The following is a 19,466-nucleotide window of genomic DNA, read 5'->3' on the forward strand; positions in this document are numbered from 1 at the left end:
TTGATCTGCTGATGTGGAATAAAAACATACTTGGTTGGATTAAGGGGATGAGCTACAGTGAGAAAGATGTACTTCTTTATACGTTACTTCATGTTCAATTTATATAAAATGAGAAGGAAACACTACTTCTATTAAGAGGGAATGGAGTTTAAAGAGGTCTCATTGGGGTCCAAACATGAAACAAAAGTTGACACATATGAAACGTTCAAAAATGTTTATGAAAATAGAAGTCTTTCTAATGTTTTGTGTGATCATCCTGATTGATGGAGCCCTACATATAATAAGGCATTTGTTTCTTGTTTTGGTAGAACAACTACTATATTACAGTACCATGAACTGATTGTAACAAGGTATCAGCAGTACATGCAAGTTTAAGGGAAAGCAAGCAGGCAAAGATGAAACCTGAGAAGCTAAGCATCAGCGCATCAAAACAAAAGAGCAAACTACGATGAGCTGCAGGTAGACCAGGAGGGCATTTGTTTCTTTAATGAAAAAGCTCGGCACTATGACAAAAAAAAAGAAAAAAAAAGAGTGCTAAATTTTTTTAAGGTTGTGATTGTCATTATAGATCATAAAACCAGCATCATCAGTTGAATCCACCGATATATTTTATAGCTAAATTAGCATGAAAGTTGCATGATATTAATGCAAAGATATAATTGTATTTATAAGGAAGTGGACATTGACACAAAACTGAAAAATATAACTAAAAATATGAATTTTAGGTTTCTTAATATTAATTTTACTGGTCCCGGCGAGGCTCGAACTCGCGACCTTCGGCTCATAAGACCAACGCTCTAACCGACTGAGCTACGGGACCAAAGACGCGAACACGGCAATTAGCTTAATAATATAGTTATAAACAGAGCTATTTTTGATCGATGCCCTTTGCTTGGAAGCCAAAGTGGAGATGATTGAGGTGTTGGCCCCCACCATCGCCTGCGTATAGTGGTGGGTCAGCTGGAGATGCCGAGTAGGGACAGGTGCCAGCGAAAAGGGTGCATACGAATGGATTGGAATATTTAGAGAGGCAACAGTGGAGTGATTTCACTAGCTGTGATAATCTAGCATAGGTGTTAAAAGATATTTAACATGGTGGGAGCTTTATTTGGCAGGAAAAAAGCTGTCACTATGTTAAATACTGGACTCAATGAAGGAGGGAGGGTTGCTGTTCCAATGGCAATGTTATAATCCATTAGTTGCCACATCGGCAATTTAAAAACCATGTGTGATCATGTGACACTAAAGAGCAGATAGCATCGAGCTTAGTTAGTACGATTTTCTGATTTTGCGTAATTGTTGATCCAATCAGGAGAATGAAGAATTTTCTCAATTCGATCGGCTCGAATTTTTCAAAAAAATTTAAAAAAAGAAAAAATTTCAAAATTATAGTTTACGTCCTCTTTTATTTTATTGATTATCATAATATCGAGACACATCGTCTCTATTTATAATGATGAGATCTGCTTTTGTACAATTCACGTTAGATTCCTCTTTTGGTTTTAATAGGACTCATTTTTTTAAAATATACTTGACTAATATAAATAAACTCGATAAATTTAAAAATCTAAAGAAGGTAAATTTCGACTTCTATATTAATTTTGCCTTCGGTCGCTCCATATGATTTCTCTTGGATTAAGAGATACGTTCAATCAAAATCTCTTTTCAAAAGAAAAATTTTGGCTTGACTGATCTGTTTCAAGATCCAACTGATGGAATTTGAACCTAATTACTGAGTGTGCCATACTCTTTACAGAAGGTTTCACGTTGTAGATTTCAAAAAGTTAGCCGATTTCAAAAATCTCAATTGGACGTTATATAACTAAGTTATGGTCTCCGAAAATTCGATTTGCGACTCGACTTCTAATATAACAGATTTCGCTCTTAGATTCTGTCCAACTCTATCCATAGTAAACCACAATAGTTCATAGAGTCTGATAATTCTCCTAAAATATTTATCAACATTGTTGACTAAGTTGCCAAATTCTAAAATTTATGGTTTTAATTACTAGTAATCTAAAAGTTAACGGTGTAAAACTTCACTTTGATCACCATCATGTTAACTCCACTCCCAAGTCATATTGAAAGAAAAAAAAAAAAGGAAAAGAAGACGACGACTACAGGGCTCGATGGTCAAGCAAGGTGTCAGGTTTCCAGTTTTAAACACGGTTCTCAAGTTTTCGACCCTGGGTAATTTATTCCAGAATTTCCCAGGCGCAAATCATGGATTCATGTCTTGGATCAGCCTAGGTATCTTCGCGTCTTAGAGACGACTTTTCTCCTGATCTGGAAAAAAAAGAAAATCGCAATACACAACAATCATTATAAAGATCGTGCTATCACTCCAAAAAAGAGTTTTTTTTTTAAAAAAAAAAAATCATGCCTCGCAGCTATCAGACAACGAACTTCTCCTATGACTATTTCTCTTGATTCAGAGATCTACCCTGATCCAACAACAAAACTATGATCGCCCGTGATCTAGCCCAATCTACCTACCTAACTAATATTCCCTATTGAAATTAATATTGTTAATCTATTTGATCTGACCCAAAAGTGGGTCCGGTTGAATCCAGACGCTAAACTTGAATTTAAATGAGCTGAAATATTAAGTAAGTCTCAAATGCAACTAGAGCGACTTGTAGTTATATGCGAAATACACTCGAACCACCCCGCTTTATGTGGGCTTGGGACCGTTCATTGAACAATATATCACCTCTGGTCTCATATCATCTAAAAAACATGCTGAATTTGTTTAATGATCATGCCTTGCTTGGAAGCGAAGGGTCAATTCGGTTTTAAATGGCGTTTATTTCTTAAGACTTCGATATTATATTTCCGGATACAAATTACGGATTCCCATCTCAGATGAGTACAGATGGTCTCTCTTCTCCTACAGCTAACACTTTCTTTTTTTTAATCTGGAAAAAAAATATTATATATAGGAATATTAAGAAGATCGTACCATCACGTATTCTAAATAGAAAAAAGAAAAAATCGTGTCATCACAGCTGTCGGACAACGAAGTTCTTCCGCTTGTCCCGAGACTCCTTATTTGGAGCTGGCAATCCATTATTATTATTTTAAATATTAGTTTTGGAGCATACAAACCATTCTTATTAATTTATCCTTATTTTTACTGCATCTCGCCGAACCGGGGCTGCCGCAGTATTGGGCTAAAAAAATCTTCCGCCTGCTACCAAACTGAGGGCTACCGCAGTATTGGGCTCACTACCAGTTGATGTTTACTAAGAAAAAAAAAACGAAAAAAAGTTGATAGACATCAAGTTTCTATCCTCATGATGCCTCCATCTTATCCAATCGTAACAAAATATCTCAAAATCAAGCTCCAGTTAAACCACAAGTTTCTTTCCACATTGCATCCCTGCACCCTGCATGGTAATAGCAATTAGCAAAGCTTAATTTTTGTCATTAAGGAGATTAAGAGATAGATAACGGAGAAAGATTCGACCCACCGGGCCGCTATGTCCAGCCACGAAGGGAACACCATGGAGGACCAAACGGGCAGCTGCTGCAGCGCGGTGACAACACTCGTTCTCGTCGGCATCTTCTTGGCTTCCTGCGCCGTTCTCTTTATCATCTTCTTCTTCTCCCGCAGCTTGCTTCGGAGCACCTGGCACGAGCGCGCCACGGCCGGGCTTGATCGCTCCGCCATCCGCGCCCTGCCCACCTTCGCCTACCGAAGAGCCACCTATGATCAGGGCAGCGGCACCGGCGCCGGCAAACAGGGGACGTCGGCGGAGTGCGCGGTCTGCATCAGCGTGGTGGAGGACGGGGAGGAGGTGAGGTTGTTGCCGAACTGCAAGCATGTTTTCCATGTACAGTGCATCGACATGTGGTTGCACTCCCACTCCACCTGCCCCTTATGTCGGAGCGCCGCCGAGCCCAGGAAGATGGCCAAGAAGGTGGGAGCAGCCGAGGTCGACCTCGCGACCACCGCCGTCTGAGTTGTATACTGGTGAAGCCCAGGATGATGGATTCGCCGTTCCGGGGAGGATGCTGCGCGCTGAAGAGAGAACTTAGAGAAGCAGTAGTAATTTGTGAAATTCTGTAGATTTATTCTTTTGATTTACCTTAATTTCGTAAATCATCGGTTTGAGAGAAATGAAGGGTTCCTGCTGTAGAAATTCTGTTTAGTGAAGGGCTTGTCTGCTTTTGTGAGGTATTTACCTGCAAGTTTTCATGGCTTTAGGTGGTGTCGTGATTGGCTAATGGGGGAGCGGAAGTTCAGAGACTTGGTACTCGGTGAAAGGGCAAAGGACTTGGTTTGTCTTCGTCTGTCCGGTGACTTGCGTAGAAGTTTTGTTTATAGGCTGTATGGTTGTTGAGATATTCTTGTGTATTTAAATATGGTTTGAATGAATGATCAGGCAGCAGTTTGGCTTGCAACCAGCGTCAATCGGTGGAGTAAGACAATGATACACTCAACCTACGATGTCAACGGTCTTACCCGCAATGTAAATTTGATCTTATTTCAGCCCGGTTCTCGCGCTAGGCCTATTAGAGTTTTTGTATATGTTTAGTTTCGGGTTCTTGCCGCCAAAACCCAGTCTGATCGGATTCGGTGAACTGATGAATGGTAAATCAAATTGCCCTGCTTGGGTTGATCTTCCAAACTGATTCGTAAACAAGAAAGAAAGTATTAAAGATTTGCCAACTTTGTTTAGCAGCAGATCCTTCGGATAAAAATTTGAAAAACAGTAGATGTTTGAGAGAAAGTAAAAATATATTATTAGCATTCAATTCTAGATTTAGGCACTTCTTGTAATAAAAAAATAATTCATAATTAACAAAATATCTTCAAATTTTACGAGATTAGTTTTGTTGGAACCATTGAACATAAGAGCTCCAAAGATATGGACATGTGGCTGAAAAGATATCGAACATAACCAATACGTAGACCAGACCTAGTGTTTCCATAAATCTACTTCAAACCTACATTAATCCGTCAAATAATATGGAAATAGGGCTAAAAATTATTGCAATTATATCTCTTGTTAGAATTGGAAGTCAAATCTGATCTCTTTTCTTTTAAAGTGGTGGTCATCTTTTCCTAAAAAAGTAACAAAATCAAGGGTTAGATTGTGTGGCATGAAATCTCAATAGAAATGGAGAGAGAGTCAAGGATTTTACCTAGTAGAGATAGGAAACCAAAAAAACGGTGAGAAGAGGAGAGAGGAAGAAGGGCTCAAATGCATTAAGAGTAAAAAGAGAAAAAAGAGAAGGAACTAAGGCCGGTAGCAAGAGAGAGGAGACAAGAGAGCGAGAAAGAGATAAACAAAAGGGAGGACAGCAAGATGGTCGCTAGAAGATAGTGAGACGGGTGGCATTGGTGATGGTGGCGGGTGTGTGGTGGTGGTCGTGCTTGGTGAGAAGAGAAGAAAGGAGGGTAAAAGAGTGATGGAGGCTTGGGTTCGCAAATAAAAAGGAAAAGAGGGGAGTCCGATATCGATATCAAGGACTCATAGCCCAAAAGTTCGTCATGATAGGCTTCTCCTCGAGATAGGGGGCATCATGGCCCAAGTCCTCTATCCTACTTGATCCTTCTTGATCCTGGTATCCCTTAATAAGGAATCCACATAACTAATAAAGATGGTGATGCACAATAGGCTTGATTTCGATACCACTTGTCATGGACTCACAGCCCAAAAGGTTAAGTTCAGACTTATAACCCATGTGGCACCCCTTTAATTAATCAGCATAGGATGGGAGATGTGTCACCTTGGTATCGGGCCAGGCTCATGGGCCTATGGTGGCCATTGGACCTATCGAAGAACCCTGGATAGCAATGGCAAAGACACGTTGGTACAGTGTGCAATCAGCCTTGGCCTAGCCCATGAAGGAGTGCTTTGACATGTGGTTGCACTCTCACTTGATTTACCCACTGCCGAAAGTGGCCGAGAGAGTCAAGGACGGTGAGGAATCGGCCCACTAACTTTGCCGGTGGTGCCTTTAAGGGGACGCTGGCGAAGGTCACGCCAGATGGCAGCAGGAATCCTTGTTACGGAGAATAACATGTAGGCAAGTGGTTGATCATGTGAATTGATGCAGGAGGATGTTGTTGAAGTTTAGCGGGACATTGGTAAAAAAACTTGGCATTTTCCTAATTGCTTCCTTTTGTTTCACTTGATTTATATGCAAAAAAATTGGCTAAAACTTTTTGTGCGCTATATTAAAATCATAAGAAAATATGTATAACTAACTACAAGAATGGAAATAAGTGCACCTGTCATGGGACACGGGTTGCATCTTTCATACGAAAGAAGGATTTTTTTATTTTCACAAGGTATCACTAATATAGATTCAAAGTACTACAAACTCTGCCATTCATTTATTTGTATAGATCTTAAAGTGACCAATGGCTGATTCAGAATAATTCCTTTGCGAAAGATACAAACCGTCCCTCGAAAATGATGGTAGGTGCGTTTAGTTATGCTTTATTTTGCCCTATGTATCAACTCCTTTTGGACAAGATAATGCGAGGTTTACATCAAAAGGAAAAAAAAAAAAATAAAGGTAGGGGTTGGGATGGGAGGTCGATGGTGAGGTTAATTTCGAATTGCAAGTGGAATTGTCAACGTTTTCATTGCTGGTGTGTTATGGGGAGTAGTGGAAAGTTATAGACGGTTAGCAACGAGCGTACGCGACTTTGTCTACTTCATTACCATTAATTTTGAAAAGGTCTGCCATGGTTTTGCTTGTGGAACTTCTATAGTTTGTCCTTTTCGGCTTTCGGCATAAGCTAGTAGACGTTTTATGGTTACATTATGTCCGTTAATCGAGATAAGAGAAAACATTGGTGTAAAATGGAAGTGTTTGTCCGCTCAGAGTTTTATTTAGTACACAAACTACGAGGTGATAAGGTTGATGCAATGGATGTTAACCATCCCATGTTCTTAGTTCGATCAAGCAGATGAACTACCAGTTAATGATTCCTAATCACTACTCTTTTTTTCCTTTCCCTTTTTTCCTTTCATTTATTTTAAAAGATGATAGATCCTAATGGCTTTTTTTTTGTAATTTAAATTGCAGGTCATGATCGCTGCATCTTTCCTTCGAGGTTAGAATTTGTACTCGGAGGGACCGGGGTTGAGGGAGGTGACAGCGGCGGTGCCGGAGGAGGAGAAGCCGTGGCGGACGAAGTAGCCGTTGAAGGCGAAGGAGGTATGGGCCTAGAGGTCCTCCCGCTCGAAGCACGCCCCGCCCTCGAGGATGGCCCGGCAGTCCGGCCCGCCTGGCCCGCAGGCCCAGTCCGCTTTGTTCTTTGCCACGCACCGCAGCTCCCCCACCGTCGCCACCGCCGGCCCCTCGTCGTCCTTCCGCCGCTCCTCGACATCTTCTTCGCCCGCCGCCCAACGAGAAGAATAGGAGGAGGAATAATGAGAAGTGAACAGCTCTCGCCATTTCTAACGAGTGCTTTTTCAGTGAAATCAAATAGAGAAGGGGAAGAGGAGAAGGGTGCGAGGAGAGAGTGGGAAGCGTATTGGTTTCTGCCAAGAATTAATAAAAGAGAAGGGATGGGCTATTAAATTTGAAACTGGAGTTACTTACGAAAAGAATAAGTTTAAGATGTCGAAGGGAGTGCTGTGTTACCGTTGGAGGCCGAAGCTGGCCTTTGGGGCCTGCGGTGTGGAGGGGAATAGACGAGAGAGAGAGAGAGAGAGAGAGAGAGAGAGAGAGACGCAGAAGGGGAAAGGAGGAGAGCGTATGCGTCAAGTCTTGAGTCCGTGTTTGCCTGCTGGTTGTTGAAGTGTGAACCAATATGGCAATGGAGTGTGACGAATACGATGCATGACTGGAAGGCTAGGGCTGGGCGAGTTGTAGTTTCGAGCTCAACCCACATAATCGGTCAATAAAAGAAATAGGGTTTCATTAAGCTTGCTTAAATATGCATCCAAATCATCATTAATCACTAAAGAAAAAGGAATGTAAATAAAAATAGCTATGCATGGTCCTTGTCATTCTATCGAGGATCCATTATGTTCCCTAAAAAAACAATCTGATTAGTCGGACAAATAACTATTATAAATAATTATTATTTATATTTGTTGCTTTATTTTTGCTGAAACGGATGATTCATACATCTTTCATATAGATACATTCAATAAAGTCAAAAAAATAAAAGATTACAGAGCGTTTTAGGCAGCTTTCCATCTCCAACCTACATGGTGCCTTTGGATTGTCTGGCCACGTACGAAGCCACTTAATCCGCAGCCCTATTTGTCTTTCTGAATAAATGCTTGATCTGGAAGACCACTCTGTCATCCACTATAGCTCAAATATTCCGAAGCAGAGGATGACCTCCCACTAACACAGCAAGAGCCACCTGAATTCAGCTGACCATACTGGCCATACCACAAAACTGATTTCCATATCAAAAACAGTTTATATATATATATATATATATATATATATATATAAAGGCTAGTTTGGCTGTCCGGCGTTTGACTAGCTTGCCTCAAATTATCATGGAGCGATTAGTGTGCTTCTTTAACAAAATAAACAAATTATGTGGTAAAAGCTTGACGGTTAGGGGTGGCAAAATATGACTCGACCTGCCAATCCGACCCATGTTCGACCCACCATAAACAGGTTTGGGTTTGGCCTAAACAGGTTCGGATCGTAAACAGGTCGACCCGTTTAACCTGTTTATTAATTGGGTCGGATACGGATTTTAGATGTCTGATCCGTTTAAACCGTTTAATCTGTTTAACTGTTGGACAGGTTAAACAGGTTAAACAGGTCTAAACAGGTTAAGCGGGTTGAACAGGTTAAACAGGTCTAAACATGTTAAACAGGTCTAAACAGGTCGGGTTGGGCAGGTTAAACGGATATAACCAGGTTAAACGGGTCAGGGTGGGCAAACATATTAAACAGGTCGGATCGGGTTGGATAAACAGGTTACATGTTTATTAAACATGTTAAATAGGTCGGATCGGGTTACCTGTTTAATAAATGGGTCGGGTCGGGTTACCTGTTTAATAAACAGGTCAGGTTCAGGTTGTAATTTCTGACCTGTTTAATAAATAGGTCGGGTTCAGGTTTATGATTTTCTGATCCGATCTGCATGTGATCCGATCCATTTATGATCCGACGCGATCCGATTGCCAGGTATAAAAAATTGTACAGTTTTACTGTTCTTTTAGAATCCATACCAGTGATGGCGATGGACCCAAGATGGTGTGGAACGGCACGGCCGAACCTTGACGACAGAAATTGCGGTAGATAACTGCGGAAAACAGTCACATCAAAGTTGGTCAGTCGTCATATATGATAAGAGTTTGTCGCAATTTAAGGCGTTCACGGGCCTTTATGGGCTTTGAATTTGGGCATGTTTGCTCTCCCAATTCATGAGCCAATCGAGACTTGAATGGCCTTCGAAGAAGGTATAAAACATTATAAAGCCTCAAAGATCACCCACATAATTTTGCGTGCCAGGATGGCCACCAACTATTTGCCCCAGAAAATTGAAAGCAATGGAATCATCCTCCAACTAGTGGCTTAGTAGCTCAGTTCCTTCCAGGCTGCCCTAAACTCCACCATGAAAAATGTAATAGAGAGACAAAAATTGCTCCAATGACACTGATTTTGACAGCCAAAGTAGCAGATCGTTAAAGGTCAAGGCCTTGGTGATCATGTTCACGTAAAGAGATTGGTTTTAGGATAAATTACCAGTAAAAAAAAAGAAAGAAATTTAACATTTTGCTGATTTGTTAGATTTTGATCAATACATATCACATGACAGAGCAAACCATATTTTGCAAAACAAGGGCTCCAACCCTGCTGACTCATGACTTGGAAGAGCCACCGGCTTTTGTGCAATCGGAATCGCATTCTCTGGATGCATAACATGAGAGGATTCCAATACTTTTTCCTTGATTATATGAGAAAAAGGTTTGGATCATGGAGAGCATCACAATTAATCCCAAGGATCCTCGCATTTTGACCCAAGTCATATGTAATAGCATGCAAAATTCGAGTACAACCGTCTCTCTTGTGACTATTCACTCGCTGGCCAAACAAAGATGTATCTGGTCCCCTCCTCAATCTGACCATGCGCTACTAAACTGGGAGAACAATAATGGACGAAATCGTTCTCTTTTTAAGAGGGCGATAGTAGATGAACTTAATGGTTCACTGTGTCAAAAAGAAGCCAGCTCAGGCCTTGGATCCCACTTTCCTGTTCTACCTTGCTTCCAAAATTTCTCAGCCCTGGACCATTTCCAATCCAATCTCATAGATTTCCATTTGACAAGGTACTTAGATGGGGCTCCCACACAGGATTGGGTAGAACTTCTTTCTACCAATGGTTCGGTCCAAGTCCCCATCACCTTTCACAGTCTGAGATGCACATGAGTTGCATGTGAATGACCTACCCATTGGGGTTGTCATGCCCATGGAAGGCATTTTCTGCAGCTCCTTGCGTACATGACATGGCCTTTTTCAGGCATGCCTTTCTAGATGGGCAGGTTGACGGATGCTCCCACACAACCTTGTAGCATGCCACACAACCACCCTGGCACCACACCTTTCATATTAGCACAACAACGTATTGATGGAGTTGCTTCAAAATGCTGCACCCACATGAGAGAGCCAAGCAAGGAAATGATGCTTTGGGGACCAAAAGATTTATAGGAAAAGATGTTGGATGCAAGTCTAACTTGGGATCCATCCCCTAGTGGGAAAAAGGTGGTCTGTAAGCTTTCCATTCCGGAAAAAATGGCATTAATTTAAATGTTTTCAAATAAAACTAAAAAAAGAAGTTTCATTTTGTTCACCCAAAATATCACCATAACTTCATGACAATATGGTGGGAATTCGATTGTGTAACTATGATATTTAGATGTATTATGCTATATAGGTAAGAACAAACATGTTACACACTACATAAATTTCCTTTTTATTTAATATTCCTCCTATAATATAAAAAATCTTAATAATATTTTTTTTTTGACTTTTTGAGAACTAAGATAGACAAAAACCTGGCCAAATATTCAAGTGAGGGTGTAACTAGACTTAGATCTCTTGTATGACTATACTAGCTTAGCTAGTTGGCACTCTCTTTAAAAGATTTATCTTCATAATTAGAATACCGGGTCTAAAAATGCTTTGAATCATTCATCACCGTTTATTTTCTAAAAGAGAGACAGAACAATCATATATAGTTGATGTTATCAAAGATATAATGCTTTGAACATTAACTTAGTTGTCGCTATTTTTTGCATTGATTATACGTAACAACTCAGGACCTCACTTAAAAAAAAACTAGTTAAAAGGTGTTATTCGGGCTCTATTACTCTGCATAAATACTTAAGTTCTATCGAGTGCATAGCCAATATGAGACTAAACATACGCTCGCATAGGTCTTCACATGCTCTCCGCAATTAAGTCATAGTTCTCTCGTCAGGCTGAAGATTCAAATCCAATTACAACTCTACAATCAACTCATGATCTATCTAAATAGACCCGTATTGCAATGTTCCTTAGTCTACATAGATTACGGACCAGATCCACTATGATACTATTTGTACTAATTTAGAATCTCACCTAAAAAGACTAGTTGAAAATACTATTTTAGTTTGTTGGTCTTATATAAATATCCAAAATTTACTTAGTATATAACCATATGGAACTAAATATATACTTACACTGATTCTCACACTACATTTTGATGCATCTAGGGATTATAACCATTCCTTCTTACTCGGCCTATTGACATTTTTAGATTTCTTCAGCTCATTATTGTCTAGGATAGGGATTAAGCTGAGAAACAAGTTGTTTAAGGCTAAGTGCTAGAAAGGAAGGAACGGAGGTGATGCATTGGAGCATGAGGATGTCAATAGATCTTATCTCTTGGTTTAATTAATAAGCAAACAATGGAAGATCCTTGGAACCAGACGAGAGACGAGGGTATCCTTTGATGTGGTCGTCGTATCTAACAACAATATCTTGTTGCTTTCCACATCATGTGTAATGCGAGGAGTGGAGCTTTTAGCGTAAGAATTGGTCCCATGGCAGCCCACTTGTCCCTCTCCAATAGGTGTGGCGTGATTTAGTTACAGATGCGGCGTTGGAGGAGGGAGGGGACCGCTCCGAAAGGTGCCTCCAATTGGAACATCGTAAGGAGATCCGATGACTAGATTCCACTCCACAACACCCATGTCACAGACTCACAGCAAATAGAAGGGCCATCTTTTTAACATATCACCTTTAACGCAAACATCTTCCTGAAGTAATCTATACTTTCAGGACAGCGAAAGAGTTCATGAATGAGCACAGTGGAACTTTAAAACGTGTTTGGTACGATATAATTGTGAAAGACTTTTAAGTGGCCTGCCAAGTCGCCCTGTCCCATATTGTATTTTAATTATTTACTAAGTGAGAAATTGTAAGCACTCATTTTGTTGGATATGTCTTTGTATTTAAGTGTTATAATTCCATTTCCAAAGAGGTAAGCCATATTTAATAAGTAAGGTAAATAATTGTCTGGCTACAGATGTATATCTAATCTAAACTATTTGTGCTCTAAAATAATGTAGTAGCTGCATTTGCATATGTACGATGTTAATAAAGAAAAAACCATAAAACTCAAGATCAATGAATCTCTGAAAGAATATACACATATATGAAAGAAAAAAAGAAAAGCAGAATAAGTTAAAAGAGCTAATCTACAATGATCAAACTTGGAATTTATAACAAATAGTTTATAAGTGCTACGAACTGTATGATCGAATCAAGAGAAAGGGAAGGGTGTCCAGGTTCTAATGGCAATCTTGCTAGTGATAACAATTAATATGAAGTGAGTAATTTGTACGCAATAAATTTTCATCATGTTGATTAATTATCTTTTCACGAGTGCAAGAGAAAAACCAAAAGTCAAAAGCACGATCTTTTTGGTACATATACCCCATTTTGTTGCATTGAATCAAAAGTTACTTTGTAAGCTCGATTCCAATTTGTTTTGAGAAATACCTTGACCATGAGGGGATTACATGCTACAGCACTAGGTGTTACAGTGAAAGATCTTTGGAGTGCCTATTATGAGTACATTAAAAGTTCATTGGGTCCACAATTGTTGGTTTAACAACATTATAATCAACCTAACTTCATACTTAGCAACAAATCCCACGAATTGCACCAACTTTCTCTTGCTACATGGCAAGAAAATTATTTATATGCATAAATTATTCTGGGAAGCTTCATCACCATTCAGTCACCATGATCTCTATTTGAGGCATGTCTTAAATTTGATGCACCATCTCTTCAGTGGCTACAACTGCTCCTCATTCTTGAGCAACTTGGAAGTATACACTTTCTCATCCCCGCATGCGATAGCCTGGTGTGCGTTTGTAGAAGGGCGTGGGGTTTTGGTGTTTCTGGAAGTGGGAGCAAGTATTTGGGAGTATTTCTCTTTCTAGATACAAAGGATTATTAATTTATCAGCGGGCGATACGCCATAAACAAGCTTAAATTGGAAAGTGTCCGACGCGCGGCGTGGGCGGAAAGAGAGGATCCTTCCGTTCGATTATTGAGGAAGAGGAGGGCCGTTGTTGGCCTTCTTGAATCGAAGGAAACGCGAATCTAAATCGCAAGATAGTATTAGAGGAAAAAGGGAGGAGGAGGGTCGCTGGATCCCGGGGGGAAACCAGTGAGACAGATCTTGTGGAGTTGGTCTCGAGGATTGGGGGGGAGTGGAGCGAGGATTTGGGCGCCGAATCGGCCGCCGGAAAAGATTCGATCGACACCCCCTTTGGATCCCCCCCCCGCTCTCTCCATCTTCATGCTTTGCGCAACCCCTCAGACAAAGCAATCGTTGCCAATTTAGCGAGATCTCTGGCGCTTGGAGATAGATGTTCCCTTTTTTAATGAATTTCTCCAACGTTCTCTTCTTAATATAACTCCACCCATCACCTCATTCCTCCATCCAAAGCTCTCCTCCCTTTTTTTTATTTTTTCTTTTTAATTTTGTTTTGTTTAGATGCTCGTTCCAATGATACGTGCGCGTGTCTTGGTCTTGTCTTTCTCCTCCGTGGTTCTTGTTGATCCAGGGCCTGGCTTTTTGAGTCGTTTGTATGGATGGTAGATGCCACCTCTAGTCCTTTGGGTTTATTGTTTTTGTTGTGGATTGGGAGCATTTAAGTAGGAGTTGATGGTGTCGAGATGAGTTCTTTTGCGCGTTGTTGATAAATGTATGTTAAATTTTGAACGTTAAAGAGAGGAAACATCGACTCCGTTAGAGGTGTTTTTTGTTTTGTGTATCTGTAGTGTATGTTGTTTTGGATCTAGGCATATATATTGTAACGTTGTCTGGAGATTAGTATCAACATTGGGTGAATGTTGTTTTGCCTGGGTGCAATCTTTTTAGATGGAAGGGGGGTTTCCATAAGCATCAAGATAGCCAGGCATCATGGTGTTAGAAGAAGAGCAAGCGAGGTACAGCAGTGGCAGTAGAGGTGGTGGTAAAAAGAAGAATAAGCAGAACAAAATCCCTCAGCGAGGTCTCGGAGTTGCTCAGCTAGAGAAGCTACGGATAGAAGAGCAGCAAAAGAACGTCGCCTCTTCTTCCTCTAGTGCTTCACAAGGCATGAGCCTTTTCCCCTCACAGCAGCCCATCCTTCCCTTCCTGACGGCCCCAAATGATCCGAATCCAATGCTGAGGCCGGTGGTCAATCCTGATCCCCTGCTCGGGCATCCAGAAACTATTTCGACCCCAGCCAGCTACTTCAACAACACCCTGCCTCAAGTCTTGGAAAATTCCATTGCTGGTTCGGGGAATTCTGGGAATGGGTTCTTGCCCATGTTGTGGAACACAGCGGAGCCGAGCCCTCTCAATGCGGGGGCACTGCCTAGAGATTTCGGCTTTCGTACTCCGCCGGATGCTGAATGGCGGTCCTCTGGCCTTTTGCGGAGGAGGCAACAGCAGCAGGTCTCGCCTATTTCAGTGGTGAGAGGAACGGAACGAGTTTCTTCTTCGTTGTGTTTATTGTAGTGAATATATATCTGAGGCTTGTGTCCCTGCGCAGGTGAACAAGGCATTGCCGCCTTCATCGTCTGGAGCTAGTCTTCAGATGGAGCCCCCTTCAAACCAAAGTTATACCAGTAACTACAATTTGTCCTCCTTCTGGCCAGAGGAGGAGAGGGTATGTATGAAATTGTTCTTGTGCTTATGCCAGATAGTTTACCATCTTTAAAAGAATGCATACGCACAGAAGAAAACAGATGTGTTTGTTGATTCAAAAGATTTCAGTAAAGAAGATCTCTTTTAAAATCTATTTGCTAATTGTAGATTTGGTTAGAATCTAGTATAGGTGGTTGGCATGAAGCGGCGATGGCCCTTTCATCTCGACGGCATGCCTGGTCACACGTCCTTCCCCTGCAAAAATCCATCATTCTCGAGCTCACATCTAAAACCAAATGAATCTATGCACGACTTCATAAAATCCGAAACTAAAACAACAGATTTTAGGTAATTATGTCGCTTGTTTCGTCCTAATTTTTATCATTTCTCTAGCTTTGGTTGTTTATGGATGCGATGCGATGTATTGACTGCAGAGGGGAAACTTCCAGTTCTAGCATATGTGACATTGAATGCAAAAGGTTTGTCGATCTTGACAATAGCAATAAAGAAAATGGTGGTGCCATGGATGGTGGTTTCCTCAGCTTAGGCCTTTCGCCGGCATCATGCATCCCAAAACTTAAGCAGGCAACTCTCATCCAACCCCCCAGTGTTCTAGATTATCCTGAATTCAGCTTTGTGCCCTCTCAAGTAAGATCATATCTGACATTCTTTTGTTATGATTCTGCTGAACTTTCACTTGATGTTGGGGTTCGATGCAGGGAAGCATGAGTGATGCCATCTCTTCATCGCAACCGCCCTTCTACAGTTTCTTGCCTATGGGACCAAACAGCTGTGAGAAAACTTTGAATGAACCTAGAAGGGAAGCACTGGATGGTGTTGATCTCAACTTGAAGCTGTAGAAGTCCTGCCAAGGAAAGGTATTTAGCGGATGCTTATGTTGTTGCAGCATGTTTGCAGCCAATTAATATGAAGTGAGGTGTAACGGGATTTGTTTGAAGTATGTGTATCTAGAGAGAGTAACATATGGATTGGTTTTGTTAGAACCAAGTATTTCATGCCAAATGATTTTCCAGTTTCTGTTAATTTTGGTGTTCTTGAATTTTAAAGCCATATCACTCAGGTTTAGTTCCAAGAAAAATGTGTTTTTATACTTGTCTTGCTATTGTGGGGATGAGAACTGAGTTGCAATTCCATGCAAATAATTTTTATTAGTGTTCATTGTTCTAGGAAGGGCTGAATCCGACCATCCTACCTGGTAGATGAAGAGTTACACATAACACATTGCTGTTGGAAGCAACTGCACTGCAATGCCAGATACACTAATCTTTGGTAAGAGACTCCAAGGTTTCATCAAGTTTCTGTCGTCCACCGTTCAAAAGGGAAAACAACATGCATAAATTGGTCGGTGAATGCCTTTTCGATTCCCTCTTTGAAGTCAATTAGTAGCTTCTTTAGCTACTAGAGGTTGCAGTTGGGTTTCTGAATGCAAGCACCATGGAGTTGAATGGAACTTGAGTGCAATTACAAACATCAGATGAGGGGGAATCTTGCCAGACTTGTGCCACAACCTTGCATCTTCAAATCGATTGAGTTTCCCAGTTTTAAGCAGTGCTGCAGCGAGCTAAAATGAATGGTATGTAACATAAAGTTTAAGTCCACAGGAGCTGGTAGGTGTGGCATGTGACCTAACACTAATTTAATATCTCCGAGTGCAAGCAGTTTCACCAAAGCTTATCGATTTCACGCTAAACTTGCATTTGGACCAGAGCATCACTTCTAGAGGTGTATTGTCTTCAAACTGGTGAAGCATTCATACGTGCAATATCTAAGTTAAAAAGCTGGGTGATATGACGAGTAATCTACTCTTCATACTGTTTTCAGTTCCAAACATCCATTAGTTTTTTGATAGACCAGGTTCCACTGATCAGGCAACCTGAAACAATGGCTTACAAGCACCAGAAGCTGATCTATTCACTACAAATTGGTCTCAAACACCACTCAAAAACGTTTGTTGAACTCAAACATGACAAGCACAGGTCCATGCATGAGATGCAAGATGCTCCTCAACTAATGAGCATCGTTATAAATACCTTCAATGTAATGATGTGTTTGTGAACTATCTGCACATAATATCAACATGTCATTCACATGAACATTTATACAAGACCAAGTGCCCATGTAGAGGTTGTAACAATGTAGAATTCAAAAGGCACAAGCAGATAGCATAACAAACCACCAGCAACTAAGAATTGCATTGACAATCAACCACTTAAACACAACAAACGTGGGAAAAGAAAATTCCACAAATCTTTGGGCTAGCACTACTCCATCAAAACCTTCTCATATCCTCTACTAGTATCTTAGAGTTTATGATCAATCAAAAACAAAGTCAAGAACATGAATGAGCACCAGAGACGACGCATTTGATGGGTGCGCGATGGTAAATGTCCAAAGAGGGAATGTGGTGCTAAAGATGGCGAACATTACCATGACAAAGCCAACAATAAGAATGACCAGTACTTCAGCAGAGAAGTCTCAGATCAAATGTCTCAGATAAAGAAGGCCAATTAGCACAGTCGAGAAGAGTGTATTGTTCATGGCCATCCCACCATAAATCTACCTTAGTAAAAATTAAGTAAAATCAAAGCACAACGTCATTCTAAACTTGGACCATCAATGCATTTATCGATTTATTTATTATTTTAGTTTGCAGTTGAATTGTATCTATGCAGTCTGGACCAAATGGAGTGGTCAACAATAAAGACTGTGGGTCCAAATTTTGTTTCGACGATGGAAATTCATCCACATAGCCTAAATGAAGGAGATGCGAGAGAGCACGACTTGGAATTTTGAAGATATAATACCATTGATTTGGTAACTTGCACTAAAACAAGTTTTATTACTTATGAGACCAAGTTGCTACCTTGTAGTAGTACAGCATAATGGATAAGCTTATCTAACGTGATAATGACAGAGTATGAACATAATAGGATTATAATAGCCAGTTTATGAAGTTCATACTATGTGCTCTAGTGATGTGTCCCGTTCATTACTGAAAAGTTCTCCAACTACCACTTTCAATGTAAACTTTTGATTTCCTGGTAAAATATCTCAAGGTAAGATGGGTGGTGAGCTTAAACTTGATCAAGGAATGCTCGCACGTCCAATTTAAAGTAATGCAGCTAGAAGGGTACATTTGTAGAATTTCTTAGAAACCCATTTAACTCTGAATTCCCCAGGAATGTTCTTCCAACCAAAAAAGAAAAAAGAAAATTCACCATGTAATTTTAAATTATTGAGATAGTAAATTAAGATGATAATTTTCCGGAGGTTGAAGTCATCAACCAAGTTATCTCCCTGTCAATAATTGCATGCAGTAACTACAGCATAAAAGCTTCAAACTTCTAGAAATATAAATGTTCTTTTTCTTTGATTCTATCTATACAATTGTTGGACAAAATAGTTGTACAGTGAATATGTTTCTTTGATCCCAAAATGCTTAAATTAAAACTTTTTAAAAAAGGTCCATCGATACACTAGGCAATCAATAACTTGTGCTTCCATTCACCACATATTACACTTGGGCTCAATTTCAAATCTAGACAGGATCGGGCTTGGCATTGTTAAATCCAGCTCGACACAACATATATAATATATAATATTCTAATATGATACTATATTGTATAATTTTTAAAATTTAGAGTAAAAGAAACTGAAAGAAAGGAGGACATAGAAACCCTAAATTGCTCTCCCCCTCGCCAGGTTCGGACTTGATGGTTTGGTCTTGATAGGCCCGGCCTGAGCCTGACCCGACCCTACGGATCGTGAAAGTAGGCACAAAATTAACCAACGTAGTAGATGTACATATTTGGCTTGGTTGGCTTTGATTTTGATTAGTATGGGTTGGGTTCTCATCTAACCTTTCCAAACAACACATGGTTTCAAGAAATAGGTGAACTCCTCCGAGACCCTCGGTTGTGAGTCACATACTTTCGTGAGTCTGTTTACTGATATTAAGATCATTAGGAGAATCTGAGAATTGGAAAACGGAATGCTTGAAGCAATACATATTGCCCAAGCGAGAAGCTCAAAAGATCAAGGGATGAAAAATTGATAAGTTTGGTTATATTCAACATGGAAGGCATTCTGATGATTCAATCTTCAATCCAAAAAGACCAATAAGGCATTTAAGTTAAATGGTGAGTAGGAATTGAGGAAGCTAGTCGTGATGCAGGATATTCCCTATTTTAAAACAAACAATGGAGAAGCATGATTAATGCTGCATGCACAAGAGAAATGTGTTTCTTATCAATATATTTGCATCTAGAAACAAAACTATATTATAGGTAGGCGAAGATACAAGTTCTGT

General features: G+C 40.3%; 2 protein-coding genes and 1 non-coding gene across 4 annotated transcripts; 2 read left to right on the forward strand and 1 right to left on the reverse strand.

Annotated features, from left to right (window-relative positions):
• Positions 1–746: 746 nt before the first annotated feature.
• TRNAI-UAU lies at positions 747–820 on the reverse strand. Its single transcript has one exon. It is a non-coding gene; the product is annotated as a tRNA-Ile (tRNA).
• A 2,662-nt stretch (positions 821–3,482) lies between these two features.
• LOC103703132 (RING-H2 finger protein ATL17-like) lies at positions 3,483–4,407 on the forward strand. Its single transcript, XM_008785910.4, has one exon. The coding sequence runs from the start codon at positions 3,483–3,485 to the stop codon at positions 3,963–3,965; it is 483 nt and encodes a 160-aa protein (XP_008784132.4). The 3' UTR covers positions 3,966–4,407.
• Positions 4,408–13,291: 8,884 nt separating this feature from the next.
• On the forward strand, positions 13,292–16,821 carry LOC103703061. Of its 2 annotated transcripts, XM_008785790.4 has the most exons (6): positions 13,292–14,962; positions 15,042–15,158; positions 15,327–15,484; positions 15,571–15,784; positions 15,856–16,014; positions 16,325–16,821. In XM_008785790.4, exons 1-5 carry the CDS (start codon positions 14,426–14,428, stop codon positions 15,994–15,996), a joined length of 1,167 nt encoding a protein of 388 aa, XP_008784012.2. In that variant the 5' UTR covers positions 13,292–14,425; the 3' UTR covers positions 15,997–16,014; positions 16,325–16,821. The 2 variants fall into 2 exon arrangements, with proteins under 2 accessions (XP_008784012.2, XP_026659759.2); XM_026803958.2 differs by lacking the exon at positions 16,325–16,821 and having other exon boundaries at positions 15,856–16,180.
• Positions 16,822–19,466: the final 2,645 nt, after the last annotated feature.

This window comes from Phoenix dactylifera, chromosome 9, assembly GCF_009389715.1.
Source record: "Phoenix dactylifera cultivar Barhee BC4 chromosome 9, palm_55x_up_171113_PBpolish2nd_filt_p, whole genome shotgun sequence".
Taxonomy (NCBI): domain Eukaryota; kingdom Viridiplantae; phylum Streptophyta; class Magnoliopsida; order Arecales; family Arecaceae; genus Phoenix; species Phoenix dactylifera.